This window comes from Salvelinus alpinus, chromosome 6 (assembly GCF_045679555.1).
Source record: "Salvelinus alpinus chromosome 6, SLU_Salpinus.1, whole genome shotgun sequence".
In the NCBI taxonomy this organism is placed as follows: Eukaryota; Metazoa; Chordata; class Actinopteri; order Salmoniformes; family Salmonidae; genus Salvelinus; species Salvelinus alpinus.
The window spans coordinates 71,192,017-71,210,618 of NC_092091.1; the positions used below are offsets into that span (position 1 = coordinate 71,192,017).

General features: G+C 44.3%; 2 protein-coding genes across 2 annotated transcripts in view; one reads left to right on the plus strand and one right to left on the minus strand.

Moving 5' to 3' along the window:
- Positions 1-2,597: 2,597 nt before the first annotated feature.
- LOC139579257 (uncharacterized) lies at positions 2,598-4,232 on the plus strand. Its single transcript, XM_071407751.1, has 3 exons — positions 2,598-3,091; positions 3,363-3,788; positions 3,936-4,232. The coding sequence occupies exons 1-3, from the start codon at positions 2,643-2,645 to the stop codon at positions 3,952-3,954; spliced, it is 894 nt and encodes a 297-aa protein (XP_071263852.1). The 5' UTR covers positions 2,598-2,642; the 3' UTR covers positions 3,955-4,232.
- Positions 4,233-8,235: 4,003 nt separating this feature from the next.
- Positions 8,236-18,602, minus strand: part of LOC139579247 (uncharacterized) — a 29,826-nt gene continuing 19,459 nt past the window's right edge. Inside the window, exons 15-26 of the mRNA XM_071407736.1 lie at positions 18,034-18,474; positions 17,287-17,727; positions 13,696-14,172; positions 12,949-13,389; positions 12,424-12,690; positions 12,048-12,305; positions 11,695-11,940; positions 11,191-11,448; positions 10,570-10,947; positions 10,216-10,485; positions 10,043-10,126; positions 8,236-9,893 (exon numbers count right to left, since the gene is read on the minus strand). Coding sequence (XP_071263837.1) covers positions 9,827-9,893; positions 10,043-10,126; positions 10,216-10,485; positions 10,570-10,947; positions 11,191-11,448; positions 11,695-11,940; positions 12,048-12,305; positions 12,424-12,690; positions 12,949-13,389; positions 13,696-14,172; positions 17,287-17,727; positions 18,034-18,474 — 3,628 coding nt within the window. The 3' untranslated portion in view covers positions 8,236-9,826. The remainder of the gene's footprint in view (positions 9,894-10,042; positions 10,127-10,215; positions 10,486-10,569; positions 10,948-11,190; positions 11,449-11,694; positions 11,941-12,047; positions 12,306-12,423; positions 12,691-12,948; positions 13,390-13,695; positions 14,173-17,286; positions 17,728-18,033; positions 18,475-18,602) is intronic.

Genomic DNA, 18,602 nt, shown 5'->3' on the forward strand with positions numbered 1-18,602 from the left:
TCTGTTTCTTTGTAAGTAAAAACCACGCCCACTCACATTCGAATCTAGTCTAATGGGTACATGATTATAAACATATCTGTAACGTCATGCCGTATTAAGACCTCTGGAGCGTTTTAAAATTGCAATGCGGACACCTTTGACAAATACATTGACGTTTTTAGTCTTTATACCGTACCAGTCAAAAGTTTGGACACACCTACTCATTCAAGGGTTTTTCTTTATTTTTACTATTTTCTACATTGTAAAAAAGTAGCGAAGACATCAAAACTATTAAATAACACACGGAATCATGTAGTAACCAAATAAGTGTTAAACAAATCAAAATATATGTTATATTTGAGATTCTTCAAAGTAGCCACCGTTTGCCTTGTATATAGACTAGGATCAGAATCGGTAATGTTTTGTCAATCTAAACAGTGATCACACAACTGCTGTCTGCGACTAACAGGAAGACACCGTTGATACGTCTATGGAAGACACAACATTGACCAATATTATCAATATATTTCTGCACCACAGATGCTGTAGATTAATAAAACCTGATTGGATTTTGTGGAGGTAAAACACTCAAACAGTATCGGGAACTTCTAGTTTATTTGAAATGTATTATAGGAAGAAAACCCTTCTTTAAACAACGTATGATCATTGATACACATTCATTATCAAGTAAATATGATTGATTATATTTCTAAAATATATGATGAGGTTATATGATTGATTGCACAGCCTATCCTCAGCCTATTGTGAGTCTATTTAGCTCCTTCTTACTGTGGACTGTAGACTGACACAGGTGTGGTCCCTGAGTTAATTCATCACTTAACATTCCATTATGCTTAGGGTCATGTACAGTATAAAAATACTGGGCAGGCCATTATTTTGGCTACCATGGCGATGCCCCCATAGGATGATAATGCCCCCATCCACAGGGCACGAGTGGTGACGTAATGGTTTGATGAGCATGAAAACGATGTAAACTATATGCCCTGGCCGTCTCAGCCACCAGATCTCAAAACAATGAAACACTTATGGGAGATTCTGGAGCAAGGCCTGAGACAGTGTTTTCCTCCGCCATCAACAAAACACCAAATGATGGAATTTCTCATGTAAGAATGGTGTTGCATCCCTCCAGTAGAATTCCAGACACTTGTAGAATCTATGCCAAGATGCATTGAAGCTGTTCTGGATCGTGGTGCCCAACACCTTATTAAAACACTTTATGTTGGGGTTTCCTTTATTTTGGCACTTACCTCTACAATACTGCACTTAAATATATAATGCACCTTAAAATAATGTATCTACTGGACAAATGTATAATATTAGTCAATAGATGTCTTCTATAGACTAATAGTATCTTCAATTTAGTCGCAAATAACAGCTGTGTACTCACTGTTCAGATTGACTCAACAACTGATCTTAGTCTGATGTATAAACACGACAGACATCAATTTACTGGTCAAAGGTGTCAGCATTGCAATTTCAAAATGCTCCAGACATCTTCCAATAATAAGATGTATCATACATGTTTATGTACCCATTAGATTAGGCTTCTTTCTCATCTGAGTTGGTGTGGTTGCTTTTCACTAGCAAAGAGATATCCTGGTCATAAATATGGATGGACTTTGCTCTCTCTCTCGAATTAGAATTTGAGAGAGAGAGGGGAGGGGGGAGAGAGAGGAAACACAGGAGAAACGAGACCTAAACTCTGTCATATAATCCTGAATTAGTCTGACTGGTTGGTTGAATCTGATTCCACAGTAGCAGGTAAGGATGACCAAATTATAATTTGACTTTTTAGAAAGTTGCTTATTTGCTACTTCACGTATGTTAAACATCGCATTGAAAAATTTAAATCACAAGCCAGAGGACATAATCCAATATATAGTATTTTCTATAAAAGTGAATGATACAATAGAGATTATCTGAATTATAATGTATTTATAACATTACAAACAAGTTTCAAGTGCTTGTAACATACCAAGTATATTGTGCACTATTGACGTATTATTAATGTGAGCCAAAGAAATTTACTAAGGCAACACAGTAGTTGGCAATAGCATGTGACATTTCTGAATTAGTAGCCTGGATAAAGTCTATTTGTGGTTGACATGTTGCTCTTTTTAATTAATATTTAATTGGCAAGTATTACAATGTGCAGGCGAAGTCCTCTTTTATTACACTTCAGGTTACTTCCACATGTACAGTGCCTTCAGAAAGTATTCATACCTCTTGACTTATTCCACATTTTGTTGTGTTACAGACTGAATTCAAAATGGATTCCATTATTTTTTTTCAATTTGGAGTGTCATAGCAAAGGGGTGCGAATACTTATCTAAATGAGATAGTTATGTCTTTAAGTTTCAATAAATTTGCTAAAATGTCTAAAAACATGTTTTCACTTTGTCATTATGGGGTATTGTGTGTAGATGGGTGAGAAAAAAAATCTATTTAATCCATTTTGAATTCAGGCTGTAACATGACAAAATGTGGAATAAGTCAAAAGGTATGAATATTTTCTGAAGGCACTGTAGGAGATCTAAATCGTTACTACAGGATTGCAGAAGTTTGTCTATTCATAGAAGCATGTTTTGCCACAGGTTCTCACAGCTAGAATCATCACGTTGACTAGGGCTTGCCTGAGGAAAATGAAACCAAACTCTTCATACTTAGACAACTTTCTCGACACTGGTGAACATCCTGAGGATCAAAGAACATATGTGATGTTCCATGGCACCTCAGTAGAGGCTGCAGAGCTGATAAAGAAGAATGGCTTCACACCGTCAAGAGCAGATATCAGCATGCTTGGTGCTGGTGTTTATGTTACACGGGACATTCAAAAAGCCTGTAAATACCCTCCCGGTCTTTCCAACTCTAAGAGAAGAGTACTAAAAGTCAGAGTGGATGTAGGGAAGGTTAAGATCATAGATCAACAGAACCACCCCATGCAGAAGACCTGGCACACCGAGCATGGATATGACACCGCCTGGGTTCCCCCAGGGGTCGATATGGTAGAAAGCAACCGACAGGAGAACTGTGTCTACGACCCAAAGAGAATCAAAGTCATGCAGGTCATGAAAGTAAACAAAAAGACCATGTAAGTATGAAAGAGACTGTTATAGTGCAAACCCTCTGATTGGTTTTACCTGTGATGATGCAATAGATACATTCTAGAGCTTTCTAACTGATTTGTTTTTAGAGGCTAGTTTGGGAGGTCAGATGACCAGGAATTTAAAAAAAATCAAAATTTCCCAAATGACCTAAAAATCAAGTCTCCTTTAACAAATCATTATTTTAAATAAACTATGTGAAGAATAGAAGCTAATATAATATCATATTGAAGCAAAAACTGTCTGCCTGTCTTACAGATCTAGATACAATCATCTTCAGAGTGGAGTCACCCCTGAGGACAGCCACGTCTATGTGATGTATCATGGAACATCAAAACAGATTGCAGTAGAAATACAGAGAAATGGATTCGAACCTTCCAAAGATGGCATGCTTGGTGCCGGTGTCTACCTCAGTCGAGACATCCGAAAAGTCATCAAATACCCCATTGGTGCTAATGACTCAGACAAGATGGTTCTGAAAGTAAAGGTGAATGTTGGCAAGGTTAAGATCATTAACAAACAGGGTCACGACATGCAATACAACTGGCACACTAAGCATGGGTATGACACTGCCTGGGTTCCACCTGGAGTTGGCATGGTGAATAGCAACCAAGAGGAGGACTGTGTTTTCGACCCAAAGAGAATCACAGTGTTGGCAATGCTGAAAGTGTCCACCATGAAAATGTGAGTGATATTGAGCCACAGTCAGTACCTTATCACAATGGAAGTACCCCTACAGTAGAAGGCTTGAAGGGCACTTAATGTGAGCCCCACTATACACACATGCAGGTTTTAATTGAGACAGTTTGTATTCTATTCTCTTTCCTGCAGGTTAAACCCGTCACTGTAGAACTGATAGCGTTCTGCAGTCAGTGGGAGCATCCAGCATCACCTCATGGTCACCAGAAGAGGATGGTTAGAATCAGACGGTCCCACATGATGCAGTTCATAGGAAGAAGAAGCTATATTTTGCAGGCCCACAAGATGACTTCACATGTCAATCTATATGCAATCAATCATATAACCTCATCATATCAAATATTCATATTTACCTGATGTACATAATACATGTGTAGCAATGATCCTTGTTCCTATAATAAATCTCAAATAAACAAGTTTCACACATTGTTTGTTGTGTTTTCCCCCCTCCGAATTCCAATCAGTTAATCTATTGAAGTATCTGTGCTGCGGAAATATAGCAACTAATTTAGTCAATGTTGTGTCTTCCATAGACTTCCATAGACAGGTGGCAGCTGAGTTCTCACTGTTTGCGGAAGGTGTCAGCCATTTTGAAATGCTCAGATTGGGATACCATATATGTTTATGGTTCTGTATTCATTAGACTACCTCTACTATCTGAGTGGGTGTTGTTGCTTTCCCCTTACATAGAGGTATCATGGTTCTACATTCTGAGGGACTACTATGCTCTAGGTCAGCGATCATCAGCTAGATTCAGCCGCAGGTCCAATTTTGTTCTTGAACGGGTGGTCAGGGGGCCGGAACATAATTACAAATAATTTGTAGACTGAATATTGACCGCAAGAAGCCCAATCAAATATAATGTTAGACTAAAATATCATTACAAACCCCTATTATATGTGGGAATACCTTAGAACAGATTTCCCAAATTGAAATAACTTGGAGCTGATTTGTTGGTGTTTTTACAGTCTTTTATGTCAAACCATTTAACTGGGCCACCAGTTGGAGATCCCTGCTCTGTGTGCCTTATCCATCTCTATAGAGACAAGAGTTGTAACCAGGAAATGAAATCAGTAAACACTCTGTATGAAGCACTACTGTAGGTTTCCTAAGAATACAGTATGATAGTCCTGCATTTGTCAAGCAATAGCAGGTAAGTCTTGCTATTGACCACTTCACTGATATATATCAAACAATATTCCTGTAACAATAGTAATTCAGCACATTGTTATTGTATAAACATCACTATTTGGTGTAACAGTTTCAGTTAAAGGACTAGCTAATATTACAAGGTGTAATTGTGCATTGTATTGACTTATATTACAGCTCATCTCAGCAGAGGTGTATTCAGCTGCAGTTTGGTTACTAGCTTATGGCTAACTCTCCATACTACATTAACTTCCTAGACAGCAACACACGTCTTGAAGATCAGACAGAATATGTGATGTTCCACGGCACCACAACAGAGTTGATTAAGAACAATGGTTTCACACCAAGTGCAGACTAAAGTGTTCTTGGAACTGGTGTCTATGTTAGTCGGGACATTCTAAAAGCCATTGAAAACCCTCCTGGTGTCCCCTACTGGGAGACAAGAGTACTTCAAGTCAGAGTGGATGTGGGGAAGGTTATTATCATAGAGGAGAAGAACCACCCCAAGCAGAAGACCTGGCACACTGCATGGCTATGACACTGGCTGGGTACCACCTGAGGTTGGCATGGAAGAGGAGGACTGTGTCTACGACCCAAAGATAGTGAAAGATCATGGAGATGACTGGAAAGAACTTGTAAGTATGAAAGACTGTTGAAATACATTGCAAACCATTTTTCTTGTCATTACCTGCGATGGTATGGGATGGTACGTGACAACTTTCTCAGTAGAGCAGTGATTCCAGTTGGTGATGAATTCTACAAAATCTTTTACTCCCCCTTCCTCAATCAGACAAATAACAAAATAATTTGCCTATAATATGAAATAATGTAACCTACCTACAAATGCAATATCTCATTTCAGCAAATACTGTATGTTTTACTGATCTAAAAACAATCATGTTAAGAGTGGAGTCATCCCTAAAGGTTGCCGTGTCTACGCCATGTATCTTGAAACAACAAAACAGTCTGCGGTGACACTACAGAGATATGGCTTCACACCATCCAGAGATGGTGTGCTTGGTGCTGGTGTCCGAAAAGCCGTTAAATACCCCATTAGGTGTTCCTGAATCCAACAGGGTGGTTCTGAAACTAAGGTTGGATTTTGGAAGTTCTGATCATAGACAATCACAACTTGTTCTGACTCTGCCTGGATTTCACCAGGTGTTGGGATGGTGCAGAGCAACCAAGAGGAAGACTTGTGTGTCTACAATCCAAAGACAATCAAAGTGTGGGCAATGACATCGTGAATATTATTGATTATATTTCTGAAGTATTTGTTATGATTGTTACATGAATAATTGCATATTGCAATAGTTAGCCTGAGTAGGCCTATTGTGAAATATAGCCTTAATTAGTGAATATGGTCTATTCACTAATTAACACATGGTGATGTCACCATGGAAGGCCAAAACTCCATCCCACCAAAACAGTCTTCTCAAACAGCTCTTACATTATCACTGAGTGTACAAAACATTATGAACACCTGCTCTTTCCATGACATAAACAGATTTTTAAGCCTTGAGACAATTGTGTATGTCTGCCATTTAGAGAGTGAATGGGCAAGACAAAATATTTAAGTGCCTTTGAATGGGGTATGGTAGTAGGTGCCAGGCGCACCGTTTTGTGTCAAGAACTGCAACGCTGCTGTTTTTTTCACAATCAAGTTTCCCGTGTGTATCAAGAATGGTCCACCACCCAACGGGCATTCGCCAATTTGACAACTGTGGGAAGCTTTGGAGTCAACGTGGGCCAGCATCCCTGTGGAACACTTTCAACACCTTATAGTCTATGCCCTGATGAATTGAGGCTGTTCTGAAGGCAAAAAGGGAGGTGCAACTCAATATTAGGAAGGTGCTCTTAATGTTTTGTATACTCAGTGTATAAAACACAGGAAAACACAGGAGAATCACATTTTTGACTGCGCTGGGCCTTTAAGATGATCATACCAAGGACCATTTAGCTATTTCTTATAGCATTTTAGGACTCCTGTAGGGGGATCTATTAACCCATAGAAACACATTGAATAACATTCATACATGGCAAAACAGATGGTACATTTTTTTTATAAAAAGGAAGAATGTTTGAAGTATGAGATATATGTGGAATAAAATGTGGAAATGTGGAATGGCTCTATTCACCTCCAGTCATTTTTACCGCACAGTCACTGAATGACCTTCTGACGAGTCCTGTGAAGCTTGTGGGCGTTGTAGAGAAATAACGGACGACACTTCAGCTGACAGTGGAGACAGCATCCCAGCTGGAGCCTCAGCCAGCACACCCGCCTGGCCAAGGGCCACAGGCCCCTTCACTAGACCAGCAGCAGCCAGAACCCCGGCTGACCCAGCTTTCGTCGGCCCTCCAGTCCACTCGGCAGCGCCATCTATCCTCATCCGGGTTCCTGCACTAGTGGGACAGCACACCTCGGGCCTGCTCTCCTCTGCTGGGTTGTGGCCCTCCTCTGCTGGGGAGCCACCACCAGCACCTGACTGGACACCTGTTGCCTCCACAGTGCAGCCGTGGACTAGCCATGCCATAGAGTACTTGTCATTTGGACACTTTCAGCAGTCCCCTGGCTACTGCCTGCTGCTGATGGGGTGGCCACATGGCCTGCCTTGGCAATGGGCTTCATATTGACATTCCAGGCTTGAATCTGTGACACCATGCTTCAAGGGCAAGAGCCACCAGCTACTTCACACTTGGAACAGGTCCCAGCATAAATTTGTGAAGATAAAATGGGGCGGGACTAAAGAATAAGCTAAAGACTTCGACCAACAGCGGCCCCTAGCTGGAGAGTGAGTCATAGCCTCAAGATTCTGTCTGTTGGCTCAATTAAGAAAGGAGTTGGTCAAGGCTCTAGAGCATTGTGTAGGTTCTAACCCCAGTCAAGGCTCTCTGAAGCATGGTTGTAAGTTCTAACCCCAGTCAAGGCTCTCTGAAGCATGGTTGTAAGTTCTAACCCCAGTCAAGGCTCTCTGAATTATGGTTGTAGGTTCTAACCCCAGTCAAGGCTCTCTGAAGCATGGTTGTAGGTTCTAACCCCAGTCAAGGCTCTCTGAAGCATGGTTGTAGGTTCTAACCCCAGTCAAGGCTCTCTGAAGCATGGTTGTAGGTTCTAACCCCAGTCAAGGCTCTCTGAATCATGGTTGTAGGTTCTAACCCCAGGCAAGGCTCTCTGAATCATGGTTGTAGGTTCTATCCCCAGTCAAGTCTCTCTGAAGCAACCCTATCTGCTAGTCCATAGTGCTTAGCTCTCAACTTAAATTCTCATGAAAATAAATACACGTGGGATGGGATCGCTTTAATACCAGCATTAACTCGATACAGATTATTTAGGATTTATTAGTAATGATTTCAACCTGAAGAGAACACAGTCAAAAACCAATTATGGGCCTCAAGGTACATTTATTAAAAACACAAAATATTCATATATTATTTCTTATAGTTTGTCTGTTTTGATATGAGAAAGGCTTGTACTAGTCTCATGTAGCCATACCTCCAAAATCACATTGTTGTCATGCCTCCTTTGGAGGTCTGGAGAATTTTGTATTAGCCAAAACAGTTAGAATGGTCTGCTGGGTTCCAGCGGCTACATTTTGATTGGATGTTATATTTCAAGAAACCTCCCCCACATGCCCCTAAAAGGGAAGCTGCGTGTAATGTTCTTCACAAGTTGATGAAGGCATTACAACTGCTCTACTAAATACATTTTGTTATGGTGTGTGTACATGTTATACATCAGCGATTTCCTGGGCATCCTCACACACTGTTCCTCCTACGGCACTAGTGGGCACCTTTAGTGCTCCGCCAAAGCAAGGCAATTGATTGGTGTGACGTGTTGCGAGGCATCAATGGTTTCCACCCACTTGTAACTACTTTCTGTCATGAACTACACCAGGGCTGCGTTCAGTATGTTTTTACGTTCTGAAACGGTTCAATTGAAGGTAAACGGTGCTGTACCGAACAACCAGTTGAAAAATGGGGAGGGGTTGGGTTGTGGGTTGGAGAACGCTGTCAGCATGGCCACTGCCCTTTAAAAATAAAAATATGTTACTCATTGCTTCAAGCCACACCTCGCCACACCCACCAAACGTACCTCGAAGTCTGTTCAAGAACATTTTGGGGAAACGTGTCATTCAGTACAAAACGTTGCATAACATAGCAAACGTTCAAGAGAACTCAACACACCTTTTGCTTCCTGAATAGGGAAGCTTGGTTCTCAACAAGGCTAGCCTGAGTAACACAATACCATGCAGTTGACCTGCAACAAAACACTCATGTATTAGTCTCCCACTGCAACTGTAGAACACATTCACATCAACCTGATAAATACTAGACTATAAAAACACATATACAATCTATTCCTTCTGAAGAAATTTCTCAAATTGACTCATCACAAAAATCATCGAGTTAAGTAAAGCTCAAAAAACGTTATAGTACACATGTTCCTGTGTTTTTAAGAACTATGTAAGAGGTAAATAAAACTACACATTCCTATCCTTCACACTCAGAACATTCAAGAGTTCTGGAGTCTCAACTATTTTTTCAATACCTTAGTCCCCAAATCCCTGATGACATCACTGGTCATACTTCTGTCATCATGATGAGGTCAGCTAAAAACTAAGGGGATGTGGCTGACATGCAAACCAATATTTAATTTAAGAATTGGTTAAAATTAGGTTACGGTTAGGGTCAAGGTTAGGGTTGATGAGATGCTGGTCAGAAGAGTCCCTCTAGTCTCACCCTGCCGAGGCTTCGTAGCTACTACACCCATCTTCAACATCCATCTTCTCTTCCTCTTCAACATCCATCTTCTCTTCCTCTGCCTCTTCCACATCCATCTTCTCTTCCTGTCTGGACTTGGACCTGATGCTGCTTCACCAGATCTCAAACCTCTTGTCTGTCAGGAACGGACTTCTGTCCTTGATTCTGTTGTTGAAGAGCCTGCAGAGAAGAACACTATTATCATCATCATCATCATTATTATTTTTTAGAACATTACACTACAGATCACCATCATTAAATAGTTGCACACAGAAAAAGAGACCATATGATCTCACGTGCACACACAAACTGACGTCACACACACTCACCGTACGGTGCGTATTGAAGTGTTGGTGGAGACCAGTTGGAGTATTCTGTCGGTCAGAGCATCAGTGATGTCATTGTGACTCAGGCTACAATACAGAGACAGGAAGAGAATGAAGGATCAGACATTTGTCATGTAGTCACATGGACACACACACACGGAGTGAAACCCACTCACTCAAGGACTTCAACTTTGTGCAGGTGGGTGAGCAGGGGCTGTAGATGGCGGTCTGTGAGTTGGCAGTGGCTGAGGTCCAGTTCTGACAGCCCCTCTGAGTGTTCCAGAACCAGGGCCAAAGATCCACAGGCCGTCTCGTCCAGCCTGGTCTCACTGAGGTCCAGCTCCCCATCCAGGGCTCTGCACAGGGACTCTGCGTGCCTCAGAACCCCCTCTTCAATCCCCTCACACACATGGTCCACCAGCTGAAGTAGCAGAGCTTTGCTGGGGCTGAGGGGACAATAACCAGAGATAACATTATGGGACAGCTCTAACTCCTACTTTTATAAACTAGTTTGTCCTTGTGTTTCTAACCTCAGCTTGACAATATGCAGGATGGGAAGCAGCTCTCTCAGTGCTCCGTGCTCCACCTCACAGTCTTTAAGGATGAGCTGCACGTGGGGCTGGTTTCGGGACTGGTTCTGAGTCGGGTTCTGTACCAGCCGTGTGCTGTGCTGGCTCTGCTTCAGAACAGAGTTTATGGCCCTACAGTGGTCAGTGGTCAGACACAGCGCCCCCCCCTGGTCGTGAGCTGACAGGTCCACAGAGGAGGAGCAGGAAAAGTCCAACCTGTACTGCAGAGCCCTGAGCAGCTCCGCTGCTGTTGTTGTTGTTGTTGGTGATAGTGCCCCCTGCAGGATCTGAGAGGCAGCGCAGGAGTGGAGGAAACTCAGCAACAGCTTCCTGTCAACACTACAGCAGGTGAGAGAGAGACAGAGACCGTCTTATTTACACACCAGCACACAATAAAACACTGATAAAACACACTACAACTCTGTGATTCACGTCAACTCCCACACGTTCCGCTTCAATTCCACCCCTGAGAGAAAGGTAAGTGCATTACACTAAGGTTAGGGTTAGTGGTTATCAGAGTCAGACAGTGTAAAGCACCGTAGTTCTATCCATTCTAGAATGGTCAAAGAGTGCCAACGAAACCTGAGTTGGGAGACTCTGTCCAGAAGAGGCAGGATGCTCTCTATCTCCCCCGGTGGTATGGAGGTCCACAGCAGGTTGACTTTGACTTGGTGGCTGTGCTGCAGGGTGAAACACAGAGAAGTACAGTCCACTCTGTCCAGCTCTCTGCTGTTCAGGTTGATCCATTGGGCTGAAGACCTCAACAAACTGGACACACAGTCACTGTCTCTACTGTTATAGATCTGTCTGATGATGGACTTCACAAAGCTGGAACTGAGCCTGCAGAAAGATGTAGAATGGATTGTCATGGTTATGTTAAGGTTTTAAAAAGGATAACTCAAATAGCAACAACTAGCTGGGTAGAACATTAATAGTTCAAGTCTATCAATATTAAATAAAGATCAAACACCTCTTGAATATAACCCTAATGATAATACAGGGTATAACTCAAAACAATGTCACTGGGTAAAATATTTGTTTTCTTCTTTCTAAAAAGTCTATAAATATAAAATTAAGTTCACTCACCTCTTGAATATAACCCTTCCCAGAAAGGGGAGAAGATCCGAGATGTTCTTCTCTGGAAGCCTGTTCTTCCTGAGGTCCACTGTGATGTTGTGGGTTGAATGCTGCAGCAGAGAGAGAAGCACTTCCCAGTCCAGCCTGCAGGAGGTCAGGTCTCCACCAACCTTCTCCAGGAACCACTGAGTCAAGTCCTTGTCCTGAGCTTCATACACAACTACAGCCAGCTGCTGCAGAGTGTCTGAGTGCAGTCTAGGAGGTTGGAACATACAGGCAGTCAGAAATGAACACAGATATAAATAAAAACACAAGTATATATTCTACCTATTTCTACTAGTTAAAAACAGCTTCAAACTGACCTGAGAGTGAGAGGGCCCTGGTGACACAGCAGTGTGATGAGAGAGTGACCCTGGATGCAGAAGTCAGTCAGGTCCAGACACTGAACCCTCCAGAATCTCAGCAGGGACGCCACACTACTCAGAGCTCTGGATAACACTCTCTCTGGTGGCTGGCTGCTCTTTAGGACCAGGGAGAGTTCTGGGACAGTCAGAGGAGTACCACCTCTCCATGTCCTCCGAGCCAGTCTGGCCAGTCTCACTGACATGCCCACATTCAGCCTGAAAAAAAAAAAAAAAACTCAAGCCACTTTTAAACAGAGAAACCTTCTCAGATAAAATGCACAAAACGAAATCAAACTAATCAATAGACCTGTAAAATGTAGCTTACAAAACATACCTGAGCTTGTGTAGCTGTGACACACGTGTGAAGAGAAGCGAGGCTCCTTTCAGAGAAATCTTGCTGGGGGTGAGAGTGAGGTCCACTCTGGAGGCACAGAGGCCTAGGACTCTCACCACAGACCTGCATGTTTTCCTGGGTAACTGATCTCCCAGTGACAGGGTGGAGCCCAAGGCCTGGAGGAGAGAGGCCAAATGCTGGGCATCCTCTCTGGACCTCACAGGGATGGATTCACACACGCGCTGGAAGAACCTGTCAGAATCACAGCTGAAACAGCAAAACATGAGGGACACATGAAATCAAACAACAGTTAGAATACATGAATATTGAACTGTCATATGGGAAAGTAATACCATGTGATGTTACAGAGAAAGTTACATAATATGCAACGACATAACGTAATATGAGTTTTATAGATCGGGTATTCTGAGTAAACATTGAGGTTTCAAGTTACAAGATTTCATAAAGACAAATCACTATTAACATCACATAATCACTAACCACATACATTATGTTCAGACTCACCTCAGCTGTGAGATGTAGGGCAGACACTGAAGGAAACTCCTCACTTGATTGTCTTCATCTGACCAGCCTTTCAGCTCTACTGGTTTCTTCTCTGGTTGGAGTTTCAGCACGTCTAGGAGGAGGGAGACCTTTCTCTCTGAGAGGTCTATGGACCAGACTGCAGGAGCTGACTGGTAAACTGGCTGTAATGCTGGAAGGACACTCCTGCCTGTTTGAGTCTCATAGTCCTTCACATGTGAGTACAGATCCAGCAGGAAATCAGATTGAAACCACTTCTTGTCATCATCCCAGTCACAGAGAGGGAAAGTGCTGTAAGTACACACTGATGATAGCAGCTTCAGTGTCTTCTCTCCTGACTGCTCCTCCCACTCTGCTGCTTGAGACAGGAGACCCACCAGGAACTTGATCAGCTCTGACGGTTCATACCTCCATAGATGGAAACTGCAACAAGGACAGTAACAGCGGATTCAGACATGGATTGACATATGAAACCAGTCATCTATAAAATATATATGAAGTAGTTATACATTTACATAGCGCTTTTGTTTGATGAAAAAATGTATAATTTTAGAGAAATTAACAATATCTATGTGTGACATTTCTTAATGCAACATGTTCATTCAGGAAATCTGAGTATAAATGTTACCAGATTCACAAATATTTGAACTTTTATATTTACCAGGATTCTAAAAGACAATAATCAGTAGCATCACATAATCACTAACCACCACACATGTTCAGACTCACCTCAGCTGTGAGATGTAGGGCAGACACTGAAGGAAACTCCTCACTTCACTCTCTTCATCTGACCAGTACTTCAGCTCTACTGGTTTCTTCCCTGGTTGGAGTTTCAGCACTTCTAGGAGGAGGGAGGCCTTTCTCTCTGAGAGGTCTATGGACCAGACTGCAGGAGCTGACTGGTAAACTGGCTGTAATGCTGGAAGGACACTCCTGCCTGTTTGAGTCTCATAGTCCTTCACATGTGAGTACAGATCCAGCAGGAGATCCCATTTCCGATCGTGATAAACTTCAGACAGTGACAACACTTTCTCTACAGTTGTTTGTATGGTTTCTCTCTCATGGAGGGCTGCTTGAAGACACATATTCAGTAGGAATGTCTTCTCTCTCTTTCTCCAGTCTTCAGGGGATCTTCTCTGATATTGTGGTGGAGTAAAACTGCATGAACAGTTTAACAGCTGTAACGGTTGCTTTCCTCCTCTTCGTCTGAAGAGGAAGAGTAGGGATCGGACCAAAACGCAGCGGTTGATTAATACATGAAGATTTATTAAAGCAAAGACGAACACGAAAAACACTTGGAAAATTACAAAACAACAAACGACGTAGACCGACCTGAACATAAGAACTTACATAAACATGAAGAACGCACGAACAGGTAAGACTAGCACAAACGACAGTCCCGTGTGGAAACAAACACAAACACGGAAGACAATGAAACAGTCCCGTGTGGTGCGACATACACAGACACAGGAACAATCACCCACAAACAAACAGTTAGAACAGCCTACCTTAATATGGTTCTCAATCAGAGGAAACGTCAAACACCTGCCCCTAATTGAGAACCATATCAGGCAACACATTTAACCCCACATAGAAACACATAACATAGACTACCCACCCAGCTCACGTCCTGACCAACTAAACAAAGTTAAACAAAGGAAAATAAGGTCAGGAACGTGACAGTACCCCCCCCCCCCCAAGATGCGGACTCCGGCCGCAAAACTGAACCTCAAGGGGAGGGTCTGGGTGGGCATCTGTCCACGGTGGCGGCTCCGGCTCCGGACGTGGTCCCCACCCCACCATAGTCAATCCCCGCTTCAGTAGCCTCCTCCAAATGGCCACCCTCCAAATTAACCCCACTGGATTAAGGGGCAGCACCGGACTAAGGGGCAACACCGGAATGAGGGGCAGCTCCGGACTGAGGGGCAGCTCCGGACTGAGGGGCTTCTCATGGCTGGCTGACGGCTCTGGCTGCTCATGGCTGGCTGACGGCTCTGGCTGCTTATGGCTGGCTGACGGCTCTGGCTGCTTATGGCTGGCTGACGGCTCTGGCTGCTCATGGCTGGCTGGCGGCTCTGGCTGCTCATGGCTTGCTGGCTGCTCATGGCTGGCTGGCGGTTCTGGCTGCTCATGGCTGGCTGGCGGCTCTGGCTGCTCCTGTCTGACGGAAGGCTCTGGCTGCTCCTGTCTGACGGAAGGCTCTGGCTGCTCCTGTCTGGCGGAAGGCTCTAGCGGCTCCTGTCTGGCGGAAGGCTCTAGCGGCTCCTGTCTGGCGGACGGCTCTAGCGGCTCCTGTCTGGCGGACGGCTCTAGCGGCTCCTGTCTGGCAGACGGCTCTGAAGGCTCAGGACAGACGGGCGGCTTTGAAGGCTCAGTACAGACGAGCGGCTTTGCAGGCTCAGTACAGACGGGCGGCTTTGAAGGCTCAGTACAGACGGGCGGCTTTGAAGGCTCAGGACAGACGGGCAGTTCAGGCGGCGCTTGGCAGACGGACAGCTCAGACGGCGTTGGGCAGACGGGCAGTTTTGGCGCCGCTGGGCAGACGGCTGACTCTGGCCGGCTGAGGCGCACTGTAGGCCTGGTGCGTGGTGCCGGAACTGGAGGTACCGGGCTAAGGACACGCACCTTCAGGCTAGTGCGGGGAGCAGCAACAGGACGCACAGGACTCTGGAGGCGCACAGGAGGCTTGGTGCGTGGTACCAGAACTGGAGGTACTGGGCTGGAGACACGCACCACAGGGCTAGTGCGTGGAGGAGGAACAGGGCTCTGGAGACGCACAGGAGGCTTGGTGCGTGGTGCCGGAACTGGTAGTACCGGGCTGAAGACACGCACCATAGGGCTAGTGCGTGGAGGAGGAACAGGGCTCTGGAGACGCACAGGAAGCCTGGTGCGTGGTGTAAGCACTGGTAGTACTGGGCTGGGGCGGGGAAGTGGCGCCGGATATACCGGACCATGCAGGCGTACTGGCTCCCTTGAGCACTGAGCCTGCCCAACCTTACCTGGTTGTATGCTCCCCGTAGCCCGACCAGTGCGGGGAGGTGGAATAACCCGCACTGGGCTATGTAGGCGAACAGGAGACACCGTGCGCTCTACCGCATAACAAGGTGTCTGCCCGTACTCTCGCTCTCCACGGTAAGATCGGGAAGTTGGCGCAGGTCTCCTACCTGACTTCGCCACACTACCCTTTAGCCACCCCCCAAGAAATTTTTGGGCTTGACGAACAGGCTTCCTACCGCGTCGTCGTGCTGCCTCCATTCGCCGGTATCCCTCCTCACACTGCGCCAGAGAATCCCAGACGGGCTCCGGCACTCTCCTAGGGTCGATCGCCCACCTGTCGATCTCCTCCCAGGTTGTATAGTCCAGATCCTTCACCTGCTTCCGTGCTGCCTCCTCATACCGCCGCCTCTCGGCTTTAGCTGCCTCCAGCTCTTCACGAGGGTGGCGATATTCTCCAGGTTGTGCCCATGGACCTTTACCATCCAATATTTCCTCCCATGTCCAGGAATCCTGCGATCGCTGCTGCTGCTTTCTCCCACGCCGCTTGGTCCTTGTTTGGTGGGTGATTCTGTAACGGTTGCTTTCCTCCTCTTCGTCTGAAGAGGAGGAGTAGGGATCGGACCAAAACGCAGCGGTTGATGAATACATGAAGATTTATTAAAGCAAAGACAAACACAAAAAACACTTGGAAAATTACAAAACAACAAACGACGTAGACCGACCTGAACATAAGAACTTACATAAACACGAAGAACACACGAACAGGTAAGACTAGCACAAACGATACAGTCCCGTGTGGAAACAAACACAAACACGGAAGACAATGAAACAGTCCCGTGTGGTGCGACATACACAGACACAGGAACAATCACCCACAAACAAACAGTGAGAACAGCCTACCTTAATATGGTTCTCAATCAGAGGAAACGTCAAACACCTGCCCCTAATTGAGAACCATATCAGGCAACACATTTAACCCAACATAGAAACACATAACATAGACTAACCACCCAGCTCACGTCCTGACAAACTAAACAAAGTTAAACAAAGGAAAATAAGGTCAGGAACGTGACAACAACAAATAGATGAATATGTTAGAGATATAATATGCATTTCTGATGGTCACATTATGGCAGGTAAAATAACATGACTATCTTTCTAAACTCATCATCCACTTCAATCGTTCCTTATAATCATGACCACAAAGTAAGATTGCATCTTTTCAAAACAGTATGTGTATGTTTAGTATATTAGGTTGTTACGAACAAACTTCCTTATAAAAAGGGAAATACAGGGACAGACAACTGTACTGATCCAACTCACCTCAGCTGTGAGATGTAGGGCAGACACTGAAGGAAACTCCTCACTTCACTCTCTTCATCTGACCAGCCTTTCAGCTCTACTGGTTTCTTCACTGGTTGGAGTTTCAGCACGTCTAGGAGGAGGGAGACCTTTCTCTCTGAGAGGTCTATGGACCAGACTGCAGGAGCTGACTGGTAAACTGGCTGTAATGCTGGAAGGACACTCCTGCCTGTTTGAGTCTCATAGTCCTTCACATGTGAGTACAGATCCAGCAGGAAATCACATTGAAACGACGTATCATAATCATCCCCGTCACAGAGAGGGAAAGTGCTGTAAGTACACACTGATGATACCAGCTTCAGTGTCTTCTCTCCTGACTGCTCCTCCCACTCTGCTGCTTGAGACAGGAGACCCACCAGGAACTTGATCAGCTCTGAGTTATCAGACGACCATCGAAGGAACCTGCAACAAGGACAGTAACAGCTGATTCAGACATGGATGGACATATGAAACCAGTCATCACTAAAATATATATGAAGTAGTTATACATTTACATGATGTGCTTTTGTTTTATGAAACAATATATAGTCTAAGAGAAATTCAAAATATCTGTGTGATATTTCGTAATGCAACATGTTCATTCAGGAAATCTGAGCATAAATGTTACCAGATTCACCAACATTTGAACTTTTATATTTACCAGGTTTCTAAAAGACAATAATCAGTAGCATCACATAATCACTAACCACCACACATGTTCAGACTCACCTCAGCTGTGAGATGTAGGGCAGACACTGAAGGAAACTCCTCACTTCACTCTCTTCATCTGACCAGCCTTCCAGCTGTACTGGTTTCTTCTCTGATTGGAGTTTCAGCACTTCTAGGAGGAGGGAGGCCTTTCTCTCTGAGAGATCTATGTACCAGACTGCAGGAGCTGACTGGTAAACTGTCTGTAATGCTGGAAGGACACTCCTGCCTGTTTGAGTCTCATAGTCCTTCACATGTGAGTACAGATCCAGCAGGAAATCACATTGAAACCACTTCTTGTCATCATCCCAGTCACAGAGAGGGAAAGTGCTGTAAGTACACACTGATGATAGCAGCTTCAGTGTCTTCTCTCCTGACTGCTCCTCCCACTCTGCTGCTTGAGACAGGAGACCCACCAGGAACTTGATCAGCTCTGACGGTTCATACTCCTCAAATATGAAACTGCAACAAGGACAGTAACAGCTGATTCAGACATGGATGGACATATGAAACCAGTCATCACTAAAATATATATGAAGTAGTTATACATTTACATGATGTGCTTTTGTTTTATGAAACAATATATAGTC